At 35.4% G+C, this 19,047-nt stretch overlaps 2 protein-coding genes across 5 annotated transcripts; both read left to right on the top strand.

The window, feature by feature from the left end:
* Positions 1-2,555: 2,555 nt before the first annotated feature.
* On the top strand, positions 2,556-10,701 carry bdh2 (3-hydroxybutyrate dehydrogenase, type 2). 3 transcript variants are annotated; one of them, XM_026243297.1, is made up of 10 exons: positions 2,556-2,628; positions 3,119-3,206; positions 4,114-4,192; positions 7,908-8,004; positions 8,237-8,345; positions 9,093-9,153; positions 9,407-9,520; positions 9,635-9,693; positions 10,067-10,159; positions 10,309-10,701. In XM_026243297.1, exons 2-10 carry the CDS (start codon positions 3,135-3,137, stop codon positions 10,360-10,362), a joined length of 738 nt encoding a protein of 245 aa, XP_026099082.1. In that variant the 5' UTR covers positions 2,556-2,628; positions 3,119-3,134; the 3' UTR covers positions 10,363-10,701. The 3 variants fall into 3 exon arrangements, with proteins under 3 accessions (XP_026099082.1, XP_026099152.1, XP_026099000.1); XM_026243367.1 differs by having other exon boundaries at positions 2,624-2,647; XM_026243215.1 differs by lacking the exon at positions 2,556-2,628 and adding an exon at positions 2,832-2,946.
* A 135-nt stretch (positions 10,702-10,836) lies between these two features.
* LOC113069829 (sodium/hydrogen exchanger 9B2) lies at positions 10,837-18,910 on the top strand. 2 transcript variants are annotated; one of them, XM_026243004.1, is made up of 12 exons: positions 10,837-11,792; positions 12,837-13,050; positions 13,294-13,464; positions 14,460-14,602; positions 14,823-14,950; positions 15,035-15,210; positions 15,678-15,784; positions 15,902-16,051; positions 16,313-16,421; positions 16,517-16,653; positions 16,809-16,992; positions 17,606-18,910. In XM_026243004.1, exons 1-12 carry the CDS (start codon positions 11,679-11,681, stop codon positions 17,665-17,667), a joined length of 1,695 nt encoding a protein of 564 aa, XP_026098789.1. In that variant the 5' UTR covers positions 10,837-11,678; the 3' UTR covers positions 17,668-18,910. The 2 variants fall into 2 exon arrangements, with proteins under 2 accessions (XP_026098789.1, XP_026098701.1); XM_026242916.1 differs by having other exon boundaries at positions 12,834-13,050.
* The last annotated feature ends 137 nt before the right edge of the window (positions 18,911-19,047 follow it).

The raw sequence follows: 19,047 nt of genomic DNA, 5'->3' as shown, positions 1-19,047 counted from the left end.
TCAGACTCATTACTAGAGAATGGCTTGACCTACAATGAAATCTATTAAAAGTAGATTTAAAAAGACAAACACTTTACTCACTTATCACTTGTGACAAATCGAAACAGCCGAGCTCATTTGTGGAAGATAAATCTTCGCATGAAAGTTATGTTACTGCAGGATGAATTTGACAATTACATTATTCTCTGGAGCTCAGACTAATTAAGGGTTCTTGATTAATGATATGCCTTACTACAGTAATATGAAAACAATAAGAAATCAATTATCCAGTCGTCTAAGGAGCACCCTTTCCATTTAAGGTGTCAAGATGCTAATTAACAATACCACAGACTTTATGGGAGCTTGTGTGTGCATGCATTTTAGAAACACTCTACTGTGACAAGTACTTATCTGTATGTGGGTTTGGAATCAATTGATGTGTTGGTTTTGCAATCTGGGGTGAATGAATGAATCAGTAAGCTGTAGAAGCCTGAATTATTTTTTGCTTTCACATTATTTGTATTTGTAAAACAGATACAATGTAACTGAAAACTTGATTTAAAAGGATTAAACCTAACACTCACAATAAGGAATTGATGAATATCTGCAGGCAGTGGTTCAAGCTTGTGTGCAATGTGACAAATGAGTCATATCCATAACAGTGATGAAAGACTGTGCACAGACAAAATATTGTAATATATTATGCAGTATAAAATATAGAACTATAATTTCTCTGGAAATTTTTCTGTGCTGTTTCATTATGAAAGTGATTTCTTTTTAAATTCTCACTTGTACCTGTGCCAAATAAATAAAAATAAAAATTGCTAAAATAGGTGATTGTTTATTTTAGTGCTTAACTCAATGCATTTAATATCTAAAATGACGTAACATCTGGAAAAATTATGGGGCTGGTTGGCACAATTTTCATTCGTCAACCCAACTACACCAGAGCCGATCCACTTTGAACAAAATGATGAGGCTTTTCTATATATATATATATATATATATATATATATATATATATATATATATATATATATATATATATATATATATATACTTTAATTATTAAGAATATATATCTATGATGCTTAATTATTTTTAATAGTCATCATAAACTATTGGTTTAATGGCTTTAATAAAGATTATTGTGGTTAATGGTTTTAATGGTCATAATAAAAATTTCTATTTTCATTTATCTACTACTGCATGTATTCACTTCTTTTATTCTTGTGTAATGTGCTCATGTATAAATAAATAAATCTATTCATGTTTTTAAATCAAAGCAATGGATGGTTTAATGGCAAGCCTGTGATGTAAAAAGAAAGTGAAGCCCCAGGCATAAAAACCTTATTTACCTCCACTTTTTTGCACGATCGATAAGCCATTAAAGGTTTCCTACAACCTTAATAAGACATCCACTGAACTACACGGACCCTCTGCATGTACTGTGTGTTTATTTTCATGCCTCTAAGCTCACAAAGCACTAATTTCAGCTCAGTGAATTGGATGATGGGATAAATTCAACATCAAAGTATTAAGAGTCAAACAATTTGCTTGTAGGTGCATTCGTGTTTTTTGCACTGCATTGGCCAAGTGGTGATTTGACAATGGATTGGAGATTGGATTTGGCTCCTAGCACCTATTGACAGAAAATGCAGAGCAGAGTCTTTAAGCAAAGTAATTTTTCCTTTAGCATTTTGATTGGACCATCATGACCCTAAGTGGTGTGCCTGATCAAACAGAAACATTATGGGTCATGTCAAGTTGCTTCTTCATTGTCTTCAAATCATGAACTACTCTTTTACAATTTTAGCAAAGATAATGGTATGGTGATACTTGACCCTTGCACCACAAGCAACTCTGAGATTTTAAATAACAGAAAAATAAAGTTATGTAAGTTCATGTTTATTTCAAAATAAAAGCCCATTAAACTGTGGTAACACTGTTTAATGCTAGTTCTCTATTACCTAGCCATTACACATCATGTTGTTGTGTGTTACACCATCTTCTTGAAACTTCATGCAGCACTGAAGTAGCCATCTACAGTATATTTCCTTCATCCTTAGTGCTTCTGAAATATGCAATTTGCCAAAATAACTAACTAACTAACTAACTAACTAACTAACTAACTAACTAACTAACTAACTAACTAACTAAATAAATAAATAACAATAATAATAAAATAATAATACGTGAAAAAGTGAAAGTAATAAAAAATATAGTTTTTTCCCCTTTTCCCTTAGATATTAAAATTACCTAGCAGTTTCTAATAATGGCAGTTTAGATTAAATAGTCTCTGAGCAAAGTTCTTTTTTTTTAGTGTAATGATTAGGCATTGTTTTATTCTGAATAGAGCTGCATTATCACTTCACCAGTAACATTATCATCATCATGATAAGCATTACTGTTTTTGTTATTGTTCTTATTATGGTTGTTTAAAAATATTTAAAAAACACATGTTTCCTATACCTTGTGTTGACGTATTTGCTGTACAATAATTGGTCGCATTATGTTTTAGTTCATTCGTGTATTTATTAAACTTTATTAAACTTTAAAATGACTTTTATTTTGACAGAAATTTAAGCCTGAACTACACGGACGTTGGTCCGTCACGTGTATTTTTTTTCTGGAACACAGAAGTTTTCGGTAAGTGCAGAAGTTGTCAGTAAGTTCTTCGACTGTTCGTCATTCTTGCAAACAGGCTTTGACATTTTCACTGACTATCTGTTAAGCATTAATGGCGTTAATGGCGTTTAAACGTGAACAGCGATTTTTTTGTTTATTCCATAGACAGTAAAATAAATCTATTGTAATTCATTCGCTCGTCACGTGACACGCTTGCTACACATAATGAAACATAAACAAATGAACGTCTCATAATTCATGATATATCTATGTGCTCCGGGATTAATCGTACACTCCTGAATATTCATCACCTACAATAAGCCATCAACAGATGATCAGGTTATTTTCTGCAAACGAGAACTGCTTTATAAAATTCATGTAGGCTTTGTTAAACCGGGATAACGTTACTGGGATATAGACAACATGACGTTTCGAGCTGTTCAGTTTGACTTTAAACGTGTAAATGTGTTATCCTTTATAGAATATATGCTTTTTTTCTCTACACATGTAGGTTATTATTGAAGACAATGGGCCGTTTGGATGGGAAAGTGATAGTCCTTTCAGCAGCAGCACAAGGCATTGGAAAAGCTTCTGCTATAGTAACTATTAATTTTACATCCATTTCAAAGATTTCACATCCTCCTTACAAATCTAAAAGTTTGCTGCACTTTACTGTTGCTTATTGACAGCCCTGCATGCCACTTTGATGCATATAATAAATGGATTTACTCTGAGGGTTTACAATTGCTATGTTTTTTTCCTTTTGAATAAAAGCTCGCCATGTAAGGGCTGTCAACATGACATTTTAAGGCTGTCAAGCGTAGACGCAGAATTCTTGGACACAGTAACTCTATGAAGAATGCTGAAACCAGCTTGAGGGGAGAATGTTTCTAGCCTTTGCAGCCTATTTTTCTATTTTTACAAGCATTTTTAATTTGAAAATGCTAGAATAATCGTTAAGGGGGGAAGCATAGAGTGTCTCAGATCATTTAGGCAAATTCTCTAAGAGTCAACAGCACGTTATCAGCAGAGCGCTGGAGGTGGTTAAGATGCACACCTGCTAGGTGAATACATTTCCATATCAATTGAATATTCAAATGAGTATTAAATGAGAAAAAAATACAGATTGAGGAAACACTGTAGCCCTGAGCCAGTGGGCAGATCACATTATGGGAACAAATGCCATTTAACGAATTGTCTTCAAATGAAACCTCACCAGTGGAGTATATTGAAAGTCTAGATATGGTAGGATTTTACATCGGCCCATACTGCTTTGTGCACTAACCCTGCTCAATTTGAGCCATAAAATATCTGTTATCAGGAGAAATGCATTTGATGAAAATTTTTTCATTACATTTGTCCATCTTATCGTGAAAAGCTCACATCAGGTTCAGATATTGAGAAAGTTAGCAAACATCTTGTGTGATTTCAATAGTAAGTAGTCATAGTCATGTTAATAATGCACGTTGTCGTTTACTGACTTTAACTGTAGCATCATTTCAACAGGCTTTTGCCAAGGAAGGTGCCCAAGTCACTGCTACAGATATCAACGGGGAGAAACTTAAAGAGCTGGATGGCATTCCAGGTAACTCATTGACTGGCTGTGTATTGCCACCTAGTGGGATTATGTGAAACAAACTTTTATAAACATAAACAAGATTCTCATGTTGTTTCTGAGCTATTTATTAAATTTCTGCAATCTTTATGTTAAGCTATCATATCCGATTTTGTTTTTGCAAACTGATCAGATTGAACAGATTTTTGACTATTCTAAAAATGCTAATTTGATACATTTTGAGTGACAATGATTATAAACAGTGTGCACTCCACTGATATTGGCACCTTTGGTGAATATGAGCAAAGATGGCTGTGAGAATAAATCTGCATCATTCATCCTTTTGATCTTTCATTCAGAAAAATTCATAAAACTCTAAACTGTCATTGAAGTAACGACTCCCGGCAGAAAATAATAGGCCCACAACATTAAAGATCCAGCAGTATATTTAACCATAGGCATGGGGTAATTTTTATCCCTGTTTACACCAAACCCATCCGGTGTGTGTGTGTTTTTTTTTTTTTTCATATGACCATAGAAGCCAGTTCTTCTGATGTTCCAGGCATGCCTGACAACTGAATATACTGGAGTTTGTTTTTGGATGAGCGAGGAGGATTTTACTTTTATTGTAGGGGCTGTTTGATATATATATGTATATATCTCATGTCTTTGGCCTCTTAAACTCTCCTCCTCATCGTGCATTAGGATGATGCAGACACACGTCCTCTTCCAGACTGATTTGTAACATCTTCAAATGATTGGAACTTCTTAAGTATTGCCCTAAAGGTGGAAATGTGGATTTTCAGTGCTTTAGCTCTTTTCTTACAGCTCAACAATCTTGTTCTGCAATTCAGAACTATATTCTTTGGTTTTACTTCTTATGATGATTAAGGGAATTTGGCCTTTGTGTTCCTCAGATTTTTAATCCTGTGGAACAGGAAGTCATGGCTGGAGGATTTCATGCTCCTAGTCACTCTGGTGTTCTAAAAGTATAAAAATGAATGGGAATACAGAGATATTTTATTATTATTTCCCCCCCACTTTCAATTGTCTTAATTCAGTGAAAGGTTAGAATTTTGTGAATTGTTTAATGAAAGCTTATAAAGATTCATTTTCACAATATTAGTGGAGGGCCCTGTAATTTACTACCATACTATAATTTACAACATATGCTTTAAAATTGTACTATATATATGTATATATATATATGTGTGTGTGTGTGTGTGTGTGTGTGTGTGTGTGTGTGTGTGTGTATATATATATATATATATATATATATATATATATATATATATATATATATATATATATATATATATATACAGTGTTGTGTAAGTTACTCAAAAAAAGTAATCCACTACAAATTACTAATTACTGCTCTAAAATTGTAATTTGATTACATTACTGATTACTGCATGTAAAAAGTAATCAGATTACTAATTACTTTACTTTCAAGTTACTTTGAAAACCTATTAAACCTACAAGGAAAAAAAAACTACAAACAAAGTGAAACTCAGTTCTTTCCGTAATTTAATATTGATTGAAAAATATTACAGAAATATGAAAACAGCAACTTGAATTAAAAATCCAATGCATTTCTATAACTTAACATTCTTAACATAAACTTGCCTATGAAAACTGTAGTCTTTTTAAATGTATCTACATTATGTCTTAACTACATATGGGCTGTCATTCCATGGAAGCTTCTATTCCAGATGTCTGCGGTTGTGGAGACATATTCCAAACGCTCGAATGTTTTTTTAAGTTCATACTCCATATCCGCATAGGGCTGTCACTTTTCGTTCGAAAATCGATTGCACAATCGATCGGACCAACCAAAAAAAGTTTCAAAAATGAAAATAGGGAATCGGTTTTGACCAAACTATTAATTTTAAAATAATTAAACAATTAAAAAAATACAGATGTAAAAAAAACTTGTGTTGGGGCTTAATTTATATCATCTTTAGCGGGCTCGGGCTTGCGCTCCGGTTTGTGAGGTAAATGAGCGGTCATGTGATGTGTTTCGATTAGCGCGAGAAAGATGAGAAATGGATGCTGAGTAGATGCAACGGAGGCTTGCCTCTGGCGAAAATACGTTTTGGTTGCACCAGCAGCTAAAGCAAAGTTCTGAGGTGTGGAAAAGTTTTGACCGTGTTTATAATGAGAATAATGAGTGAATAATCACCATCAGTGAGCACAGGAAAACATTGAAGACATCTACAGTGGATTCATTCATTTTCCTCCACAAAAACATGTAGACCTAGCCTAATCTCTGTGAGTAAAGGTTTTTCAAATGATAACTATATATCCATTAAGGCTTAAATGCATAATGTGGACTGAGTATTTACGCTAATGTTTGCATTATTCTTTTATTAAATGTCAGCTGATATGTGGAGAAGCAAATCCGGCGGAGCTTTTATATTAATTTCGTTATTGCCAAATACCCATCTTAATTAAAAAATAATCTTAATTTAATCTGTTAAAAAAGATCGTTTTTATTGATGAGTTGGTTTATTTATAGGCTAAATGAGTCTATGTCTATTTAGAATGCTGAGATGTTACGATGTTACAGAGGACTTATTTTATTTCTTTATTCCAACTTCCAAGTATCCTAGTCTACGTTAGTTATGAATAAATTGTTAAAACATGTATAAATGACTCATTGTTGACAAAATGCAAAAGAGCTGTGTGTGTATGCCCACATCTGAATGTCAGGCTGCAAACGGGTTCGGGCTTTTAAAAAGCTGTCAATCAAAATGTACTTCTCGGGCTCGGGCCGAAACCTGTCTTTAAATGACTGAGATTCCACAGTCGACAAGGACCGCATTTCCTCCACCACACACGCTGCTACAGCTCTTCACCTGTCCAGAAGTTACCTTCCCTCCCAATCTTGAACAAAAATCTCCGTCCATTTTAACAGCACGAGTTCTCCAGTAATTCATTAAAGCGCATGCTCAATAACTGACGCAGGCGCCACGAAACGTGATTAGAAATGCATTTTGATTTATTTAGCCTACTTTAATATTTTTTCTTACCAATACATTTGTAACGCAAGTAACTTAATTTTATTGACGTCAGTAACTGTAATCAAATTACATTTATTTTAAATGTAATGAGTTACATTACTGCGTTATCACGAAAAGTAATTAGAATACAGTAACGCGTTACTTTGTAACGCGTTATACCCAACTCTGTATATATATATATATATATATATATATATATATGTATGTGTGTGTGTGAGTGTGTGTGTTTTTTTTTGTAAATCATAATACATTTTCTTTCAGGATTCTTTCATGAATAGAAAGATTAAAAGAACATTTATTTGAAATATAAATTTGTTGTGACTTTAAACATGTCTTTACTGTCACTGTTGAATAATGGTGGTGTTTACAAAATCATATTGATTGTTTTTGTTTGTTTGATTTAATTCAGTTGTTATTGAACTCAAATCCTAACTTTAGTGATGGACATCTGGTCCATGTGTGTGCTTTTAATTTAATTATCTTTGATCTTTGAGCATGTTTATATAAGATTTTTTTCTACAAAAGGGGTTTCAAAGTCTTTTGGGCCTTTTTTATCCTCCCTTTTCATACTGCCCTGCTTTGCCACATAATCCCATTATTTTGGAAACAAATTGCTTTAGTTCAAAGGTGTTTCTCTTCTCAGGCTTCTGTATGCTCTTTTGAATCCTGGAAAGTTCTTTTATTCCCACATTATTATTATTAATTTTTTTTTTTTTTAGGGATCAAAACCAAAGTTGTCGATGTTACCAAGAAAGACCAAGTGGAGGCCCTGGCCAAGGACTTTGACTATGTGGATGTGCTCTTCAATGTTGCTGGGTTTGTATTTCTCATTTAAATCAATGCTTGAAGCCATATAGACACACAAAAATGGAATGTTGTACAGCATTTCTGTTTGTTGTCTATCCTGCCTAGTTTTACCTTTCAGAAATCACATTTCAGAACACATGGCACAAAAGCTTGACTTTATTTCATTTTTGGGTGAACTGTTCATTTAACGCACACACACTCTCTCTCATTACTCTTTTTTTTTTTTTTTTTTTTGGCACAGATTTGTCCATCATGGCTCAATACTGGACTGTGAGGAATCCGATTGGGACTTTACTATGAACGTGAATGTCCGCAGCATGTACCTGATGATCAAGGCCTTCCTGCCTAAGGTCATCTTGTCCTTCTCCTGTCTAGGATTATTCCAGAACACCTTAAGATACTACTTCTTTTTCCCATTATCCCTGGAAGAGACCTTCATGTTTAAAGATTATATTTTCATCCCCATCTTTTTTGTTCTTTGGGTTTATAGCACAAAACAGATGCCTATCATGTGGTTTACTACTTAATCCCTGTGATATCATATATGTACTCAAATGCTTTCCAGATATTGTTGTTGTTTGGGTATTTTTAATGAAATATAAATGTCAGTCAAATAAGTATAATTTTTATTAGGGCTGCACGATTAATCACATGCAATTGTAATGCGTGTCTCTTTAGTAAAACTGGTTCTGTGATTAGTACTAAATATCCATTACCTGCTTTCACCTGCTTTTTGAGTTTTTAATATGCTGATTTGGTGCTAAAGTAAAACTTCAATTATCATTATTAATGTTGAAAACATATATATTTTTCAAGATTCTTTGATTAGTGGAAATTACAGAATAACATTTGTACATTTTGTAACATTATAAATGTCTTTACTGTCACTGTGGATCAATTTAATGCACCCATGCTGAAAAATACTTGAAAAAAAAAAAAAAACGTATTGAACTTTTGAACGGTACTTTACATCTGGCGATATTATAAGCATGGGATCTATGACAGCTACATGAATGTAATAATCCTGCTGTCTGTTTTGAAGTACATTACTTTAACCAGTCTGCCCATTTTAATTGATTTCCCATATATCCATATAGATGCTGGCTCGTAAATCTGGAAATATCATCAATATGGCATCTGTGGCATCTAGTATCAAAGGTAAAATATTTATATTCTGTTGCAACCTATTTGCATTTTCATGCTGAATTATAAATGGTCTGCTGTAATACATCACGTTGTATATCAAGATTTGGCCCTTTGCTCTTAATTACATGTGATGACTGACATTGTTCCATGTAGCTCTTGGCATTATCCCCATTATCTCCAGTTTGGCTGATGGTAAAATTGGATAAATGCCAGGTCAGGTGAAGTTTGCCCTCTCCTAATTGCTTCTCCTTAATTACATGTCCAGGAGTTGTGAACCGATGTGTCTACAGCACGTCTAAAGCTGCCATCATTGGACTGACCAAATCAGTGGCAGCTGATTTCCTGGAGCAAGGAATCCGCTGTAATTGTATCTGCCCTGGTATGCTACTTTACTGATTAGTTTCCTATATTAACTTAAGTCCCTTTAACATACCGAAAACATTCCTGTACCTAATGAGTATATGAGTCATTTTGCTTCTTTTAACCTTTACAGGAACTGTAGATACACCATCATTACGACAGAGAATTCAGGACAGACCTGATCCAGAACAGGTACTGCTTCCATTACCAAGACATTGCACTATACAGCCAAGTAACCTGAAGCTGCTTGCCTAATTTATTTTCTTAGTTTTTCTCAAAATGCAAAACTCTTTTAGAGCTCTCAGGGAAGACAACTAACAACTAACTGAAGCACAGCTAGAGATGAGCAATTATAGAGAAGCTTGTGCTGCTCTGAGTGAAAGTTAATGAGGCTTGAAGTTTATATTATACACAAGTTGAAGTCATGCAACAGAAGCAAATGTAAAAAAACAACTATATATATATATATATATATATATATATATATATATATATATATATATATATAAACACACACACACACACACACTTTTATTCCTTTTTTATTTGTTATCTTTCATCTCAGGCTTTTAAAGACTTTATGGCCAGACAGAAGAGTGGTAGATTGTGCACTGCAGAAGAAGTGGCACATCTGTGTGTGTACTTGGCCTCAGATGAGGTGAGTCTTCAACCATTGTATATATTTTTTTCTGTATCATTTAAAATACATCATGTAGTACTGAAAAGGAGTGTTGCTGTTTAAGCAGTTCTCTTGGATTAAAAATAGTTGGATGTCTAAAATTAATAGAACAATTTTTATTCCTGCAGTCTGCCTATGTAACAGGAACCGAAGCCATCATTGATGGAGGATGGAGACTCTGAGGATGTTTTGTTTAATTTATGAAATAACCTTTAACATGCACACAGTTTGACCTCCAGAGAAACATAGTCACTGATTTTCTTTATCTTTAAAACTTTAATGCTGCAATGGTGCTCTTGATCGTTCTTTCTTACTTTCTTTTCATTCCTGGCCACTGATGTAAAAATTGTGGATGCCATTGCCAAGCTCACTTGTCATCCAATCTTCACCTTTGGTTTAAAGATAAATTGCTTGATTTAAATAATTATAACATGCCAAATGTAATCAACATTTTGGGGGGAATTAATGTCTTCTATTAGACAAATTCATAAATAAAGGTTGAGAAACAATGTTTTTAAACTGAAACCTTGCATCAAAACAATGAGTATTTTAAAACAGTAAGCCTTTAAACTTGGGTGAGACCGGAATCCTCGCACATAAAATAATGTGGATAAAGCATTAAACATTGTGGATGCTGCAATATTATGTGATCGTGATAAACCATCGACTAGGCTCTTGCCTCCCGACGTCTTGTGATTGGACAGTTGCTGTAAGATCTAGCCAATCACTCCACAGGAGGTGGGACTTGTCAGAACAGGGGTTGGGAAAAATAGCACAGCTTGAACCGGATTGGACCTTTCTATTATTAGGGTTGGACCGGACGTACGGTTAAACGATATTCCAGCTGTCATTCTAACACTTCCGGATGCCTTTTACCGGTTAAAGACTTGTTGTTTAAATCTGTCCGCGCATTCTGTGATCAAGCGGTGAAATGTTCAGTATTTTTGTTTCTTGTATCTGTAAATCTTAGCACATGTCGGTCAGTCACTCGCAGACGGATACTTCCGCATGAGATATGATGGCATTATCGATTAAAGCTAAGATTGTTAGTTTCATTATTTCATGTCAGGTAGGCTAATTGATTTATCATAACAAAAACTATACTCATCACACAGAAAAGGCAATGTCTGGATCAAAAACAAACAAGATACAAGGACAGACTTTTACTATAGACGATGCTGTAAATAAGAACACCTGGACTAAGAACACTGTGATCTCAGTAATGCTATTCAGTGAGTTATTTACTACAGAGACCATATGCTACGCTCTCTTCAGTCTAGTGAAGAAGCACCATATGGCCCAGGCGTCTCGTTTAGTACGCTCACAATCCGATTAACCTGTTGAATAAACCAGTCGGTCTCTTTTCTACTATTCGTGTTATTTCCTCTTTGAAGTTAATAGATAGGCGGACTCTGCAATCGCGATTTATATTAACAGACGGAGAGTTGATAGACTCTATGCTATGATCGCGTGCGATGGCTAGAAGACTCGAGCTCGGATGAAGCAGAACTTCGGTGCCATGGAGGATGCTCAGTCCAGACCCCACTCAGAGCCCTCCTCTCACTCTCAGAGGACTGAGGATGCAGCCTGCGGCTTGGGAAATCATGCTGAAGTAGGTTATTAGTGAGAATCTCCCACTTTATGCTGGTTTTGTCTATATTATTTCAATATTGGTTCTATATAAAGTTGCCTTTATTGATGTTACAGTATGTAGCTAAAAGGTCACAAGCCTTAATGGACAATATAAATGTTTTAACACTATAAAATATCGTTAATTTACAAATTAACAAACATTTAAATGCTTTATCGAGTACATAGAGTCAGTAGTGCATTCAGATATAATAAAATACACTGAGAGATCAGACTATTTCACATTCTTTAATTTAATAATAAAAAAAGCTTAATTTAAAAAAAAATTAAAACATTTTTCTTTTCAACCTCCCACTCAAACTTTCTGCAATGTCATCAGTCACAAAACTATAGACTGCTACCAGTCAATCAAACCCATGTGCCAAAGTGGAATAGAATCTGCATCTGACATTAAATTAAATACCATTTATGCATTTAGCAGACACTTTTATCCAAAGCGACTTACAGTGCATTCAGGCTATAAATTTGTACCTATCATGTTTTCCATGTTGACATAACTTTTATGTTTATTTGTCTTTTTTACTGCTGCTCATGTACATACATGTATGTACACAAAAATGGCATAACACTAATAGAGCATAGTAATCTCTGCAAACTCTAGAGGGCTGCAATATTATAACAAAATCATTGTTTTATATAGTAATAATGATTATTTCTCTAGTAGACATTCATAGTACCCATTTTCTATTTTAATATTAGTTAATTTATAATTTCTGTGATAGCAAAACTGAATTTCCAGCAGATACTTCAGGAAATTATTCTAATGTTATTTTAAATTGTAATAATATTTCACAATGTTATTGACTATACTGTATTTTTGATAAAATAACTGATAGCATAAGAGACTTCAAAAACTTTTTCTTTCTTTCTTTCTTTCTTTCTTTCTTTCTTTCCATTCAAATAGGTATAGTCTCAGACATATGGACTTTTTTTTTTTTTTTTTGCCAATTTAGATTTTGCTCCAAAGATCACTGCTCCTCTCTTCACTCTTCTTTTTCTCCAGCAGCATCACCTTACTGTCAGTCAGACAGTCCTGGTGGTTCCAAAGCGCTCCGAGAGCCCCAGTCCAAGTCTGACTGAAGAGACGATTTATGTCCCTCGACTGGTGTCTTCAGTTGATGCGTATACTAACACAGACCCTCCGTACAAATGCTGCCCATGGCTGCGCAGACTATGTCCGTGTCCACCCAGAGGCCTGCTAGCTACCATTATCACCAAAGGTTCGAAAAGTTGCAATGATTTTCTAAAACCTAACTATAGAAATTACATGTACTCTACCCTTCAGATGTTTGGGGTTGGTAAGATTTTCTGCTCACCAAGACTGCATTTATTTGATCTAAAATACATTAATATTATGAAATGTTATTACTATTTAACATACCTTTTTTTTTTATCCTAATATATTTTAAAATGTTATTTATTCCTGTGAACACAGTATCTGTTTGTTATTGTCCCCTTTGTAGTGTCCATGGCTGCAGTGCTCTTTGGGGTTGTGTGGTCCATTACAGAGAAGGAATGTCTTCCTGGCGGAAACCTTTTTGGCATCGTGACCTTGTTTATTTGTTCTGTAGCCGGGGGAAAGCTGTTTGGATGCATACGTTTTCCAAATGTGCCACCTTTACCTCCACTACTTGGTATGAGCAATTTCTGAAAACAATAAGGTGTGGTTACATTAGTGAAATCATGCGTGCAAAAAAACTTTGACTGTTGTTAATGTTAACAATGCAGTGATTTCTAAAGCAATGCTTGCACACAGCACAGTTTTCTGTTGGTCGGCATGGAAGTTCACATGACTGAATCGAACTTGAGCGAAATCTGCATATGGAACTTTTTTGATTGCTATCGCCCATGTCATGAAATTTCAGTGAAAAGGGAAGAAAATAATGTCTCTGTTTGGGATGGAATGCAATATGTATGGCACAGTACATACTGTATTCTAGCTTTTATGTTTAAAAATATATAACCATTATACTATTTCTGTAATGATTACAAAAAATAGCCCTAAATATGAAGTCATTCTGATGGTAACTTCAACAAGAACCTTAATTTTGAACTTCTTATTCTAATTCATTGCAAGTGTTAAATTGTTTTGATACTAATGTAATCTACTGTTCAAAAATGTTTCTATTTAGTAATTTATATTTCTGTTCAGCAATGAAACATTCAATTGATCAAAAGTAAGAGTAAAGCACATTTTTATTGTTACAGGGATTTCCATTTCAAATAAATGCTATTCTTTTGAACTTTTTTTTTTTTTTTTTTTTGACAATAAGCTAAATGTTTCTTGACCACCTTTAGCATATTAGAATCACAGAAATAAATATACATTTAAAATATGTTAAAATTGAAAACATTTTAAATTGTAAAAAATATTTAACAATATTGCTGTATTTTCTAACGCAGTAATATAGCATTTTATATGATCAAATGAATTCAGCCTTGATCTATGGCCATAAGAGACGTCTTACTGCCTCCAAACTTTTGAACAGTAGTGTATAATTGAATTTTCCCACAGCGCTGTTATTTCTTCGTTTATTTCCCAGAGTGGTCAGTTTCACTGTCAGTGTGAGAAGTGTAAAGTTCTGTTTGTGTTGTTCAGTTCTGTTGTTTTCTCTGCGTGTGTCCGCAGGCATGCTGCTGGCAGGGTTCATCCTCAGAAACATCCCTGTGGTGACAGATGCGGTTTACATTGATGTTAGATGGTCTGCTTCTCTGAGGAACATCGCACTGGGTGTTATTCTGGTCAAGGCTGGGCTGGAATTAGATGGCAAGGTATGAAACCCCACCGACCCCTGGAGAGTTACACCAAGAACATTGTTGCTAACCCGAGAGGATGTGCCTTCATGTTCTTTAGAATTCTCTTTCAACCAAACACCATATTGTTTTTTTTGATTTCCAGTTTCATTTCACAAAGGCTTTTCACTTAACTGAAGACTGTATGAAAAATGAGTTTACATTTTGTTGTAATATATTGCTTTAATGTGTATTTCAGGCTCTGAAGAAGCTGAAAGCTGTGTGTCTGCGTTTGTCCATGTGCCCTCTCACTTTCGAGGCAACCACTATGGCTGTGATCGCCTATTTAATACTGGGTCTTCCATGGGTCTGGGGCTTTATTTTAGGGTAAACCGCTGATTTTGATAAGACAAGAACCTCTCTGAAATGTCTACTGCTACCAACCTTATTACTGCCGTTTCTGCTCGGTAGGTTTGTTCTTGGGGCCGTTTCTCCAGCTGTTGTGGTTCCGTCAATGCTGCTTCTGCATAAGGAAGGATACGGTTTAGAGCAGGGTATACCTACTCTTCTCATGGCAGCATGCAGCGTTGATGACATCATCGCCATTACCTGCTTCACCACCTGCTTGGGTATAGCCTTTTCTACAGGTATGCCAAAAGATATCTAAAAGGTAGCAAATACACAGTATGTTTCTAAAATAAAGTGATAACTGAGAGATCAGTGGCAACATTGGCGCCAAGTCAGCTGACACTGGATTCAACGTTCATTTGGATTGCGATATCAATAACTAACCAGCCTGACAGAGCAATTCAAAATGTGTTTACATAAATGGAAGACGTCTAGGATAGAATACATTGTGCTAAATTCTAAATTGTTTTTTTTTTTTTTTATATCAAATTAAAATCTCTTAAAAAACAGACCACCCTTTTAATAGTGTTTGTATATGAATTATTACATTTTGTATATTAACACATGCAATTGAAGTTTTTCAATTTATTACTATTTATTCAATTTTAGATTTTTATTTTGTAGGGATCTTTCTCCAGGATTTATGGACTTCCTTGGTGTCAGTGGTCTCATTTTATATTAGTGGTCTTTCTGTCGCCCTCTGCAGGCAGCGTGTGGTTAAATGTGCTGAGGGGACCGCTGGAGGTATTAGGTGGCGCGGCCGCTGGTGTGGCTTTAGGGTACTTTCTACGTTACTTCCCCAGCAGAGACCAGGTACGTGAGCTACAACTTTATGTTTGAAATGTACATGTTGAGATCCAAAAATGTATGTAGTCAGGGGAACAGTTTCCACGGTTGTTGTTGATTTGTGTCTTTTATCTTACCACGCAGGGAAATCTCGTGCTGAAGCGTTCCTTCCTGTTGTTGGGGCTGGCCGTGTTTGCTTTGTTTGGCTGTAACGTGGCTGGGATTCCTGGCGCAGGAGGTCTCTGTGCGCTGGTGCTGACGTTTGTGGCTGGAATAGGCTGGGGGAAAGCTAAGGTCTGAATCCCTCCTGCCTAGCACACTAGGGATGTGCGTGACTAGTCAACTAAATGTTGATTATTATTTACAAAGGCTACATTTTAGACCCACATTGTTTAATCAATGTATAATTGAAAAAAAAGAGTATATCTGGAGCGGAAAACTAAATTATTGTTTTAGCTCAGACCTAATATGCATTCGTTTTCTCTGTGTCAGTACTAATAGATCGTTCTCCCTGTTTTTTTCTCAGATCACGTGTCTAATTTGAATGTGTTTCAGGCTCCAGTGGAAGCGGTGGTGGAGAGGTTTTGGCATGTGTTCCAGCCCCTTCTCTTTGGTCTCATCGGTGCGGAGGTTATCGTTACATCTTTGGAGGTCACGACTGTGTGTGAGTCTCATACTCCCAGTTCGTCAATTCCCTTTTGTCACGTTACAGTAAAATAGCAGATGAAGTTCATCATCTCAAATGTAATGTGTCCTCAGTTCTGGGTATAGCAGCCCTGTTCATCGCACTCACGGTACGCCTGCTTATCACTTTTGTTGTGGTACTGCGAGCCGGCTTTAACCTGAAAGAGAAAGTCTTCATCGCTCTAGCCTGGATGCCTAAAGCAACAGTACAGGTATACTTCTCGAGTCTAACAAATAGACCTTTTGCTTTACTGTGCCTTTATCTTTTACTCAGTCCTTCTATGTATTTTAGACATGGGTGAGTTAAATGGCAAAAAAAAATGAAATGCATATGAGATTCTTATGAATGCTGTGTGACTGGTTTCAGGCTGCGATAGGCTCTACAGCTCTGGACATGGCGCGCTCCAAGAATGACCTTGAGCTGCAGAAGTACGGCATGGACGTCCTGACTGTGGCGGTGCTGTCCATTCTCATCACTGCTCCTATTGGAGCGCTCCTCATCAGTCTGCTCGGTCCTCGACTCCTGCGGAAACCAAAGAACCCTGAGTGGGGTGAGAAACATATACAACCTAGTGAGCTGCCTACCTAGGCTACATTTTTAGGAATCACTGGCAGGATTCTAAAGTCAGAGTTGGCACTAAAATGTAGCTTAGAGACATGAACATTAGTCGCTCTTACATGAGAAGTGCTAATTGTGAGGTATGCATGAAACCGCATTAAGGGTCCGATCTAAACTGCATAGCTGTGTGAATGATACAGAAGTAGATTTCTGCAAGTGTCTTGCCACCAGAAATCAATGGATAGCAGCCAATCGATTCTGATAAACATGCGACATGAGATGAACATGGAGATGCGTCACTACAGCTTGCTGAATTTGCATGCTAGCAGGTCACCCTTTGTCCTTTTTCACTCTGTGTTTGTTTTATTGTTTGTACAGTGCTGGTTATTGCACTTTGCTAATGTGTTAAAAAAACACAAGATGCTTCAGCTTCTATGACTGAGACCAGTAGATTCAGTTTGCTTCAAATACATAAACCTGCTTTGTGTGAAAATATGAATTAGCCCTTCTTAAGGAAATCTCTCTGACATTTGCATGGTACTATCATTTTTACTGTGTTTAATGAATGTGTATGCTTGTGTTTCTTGTCATTTTCTGAACTGTAGCTGTCAGTCAAGGCGCTTTATCTGCATCAGAGACCCCGATGACATTCGAGAGTGCCCTGTGATGTGTCTGGAATGCATCTGGGGAGTGACAACCCGACATCCAAGGCTGCTGGTTATCCTTTTTGTTTTCAAACTGGATTCTCGAACTCACTGCTGCGAGCCACTGAAGTCAGACTGCAAAAGTGGCAGATGCTTTTCCAATGAAGGAGCCCAACTCTCATTTTTTACCTTCCAAGGTGGATGAACACTATTATTTTTTTCTAACTGGCTTATGTTTGGGTTGATAGTATTTCTTGGATAAGATATATATATTACAGATGAGTCTGCAGTAGTCGTGTAGTGGTCAGTGCTGTCATGACTATGTTCGTAATGGAATACTAGCTTACTACTTACTGAGCACTGTTCAGCGTATACTGTATACAGCCTTCTATATTTTTATATTTATATGCACAGCTTGTCTTATAATATGTCAAAGTCCTCGGCCTTTAGAAAAACTATATATGTATTTTATGATTATGATTCCTTATATAATGTGTAAATACATTCTTAAAGTATACAGATTTTAGGCTTACACTGTGGCATGAACTAAAAAGACAATGATATCATTATGCTATTATGACAACATAATACCTGATGCTGATTCATCTAAATAAAAAAAAAACATTTAACATTCTAAACAAATAGTGAGGCTAGAAAAAGAGGTTTCTTTTGACTCACATCAGCATGGAACTGGAAGGTCAAGTTGAGTATGTTACAGGATAAGAGTATTTCATTTTGGCAAATGTAGTTTATCCCAGTATTCTACATACTGCAGTAATAGTAGGACAAGTATGTGTAGTAACTATTCCGAACACAGTCATGGATCTGCATTCTGAGATTGATCAGTGTTTTTGCAGGGATCTTGTCAGCCTTGTGACACATGCAGTCAAATACTGCTGTAAAAATGGTTACATTCTGTGTTTACAGTGGATTTTTTATTTTATTTATTAGTATGACAGTATGATTAGTAGAATGACAGCCTAGATTTACCTCGCCATTGCACAGTTTGTCATGTTACTTTCCATGAACCGTATTTATTATTATTTTTTTCTTTATGATCGTTTTCATGAAATGTGTATTTGAATGTTCTATAGAATCATGAGAAAGGTAATTGGTGATATAACTTATTTTGTGAATAGTATTAGTGGTTTATGTTTACTGCTTGAAATTTACAAGGTTTTGTGTTGTGATGTATTACAGTAGTTGTAATGATTCATGCAGTAACTGTTAATATAAGCAATTAAATGACTATTCTTAAGAACTTGATTTCTATGGTGTATGTGTAGTCTATTTGAAGATGTATGGCTGCAGAAAATGAAAGACATTTGCCTTTTTAGTAAACGAAAGGCAAAACCCCCTGTTCATATTTGAAAGCATATCTTTTTATATTATCTAATGCAAAT

Source organism: Carassius auratus, chromosome 1, assembly GCF_003368295.1.
Source record: "Carassius auratus strain Wakin chromosome 1, ASM336829v1, whole genome shotgun sequence".
NCBI classification, from domain to species: Eukaryota; Metazoa; Chordata; class Actinopteri; order Cypriniformes; family Cyprinidae; genus Carassius; species Carassius auratus.
The sequence above is the reverse complement of the archived record's forward strand: the minus strand, read 5'-3'. Positions and strand labels throughout refer to the sequence as shown.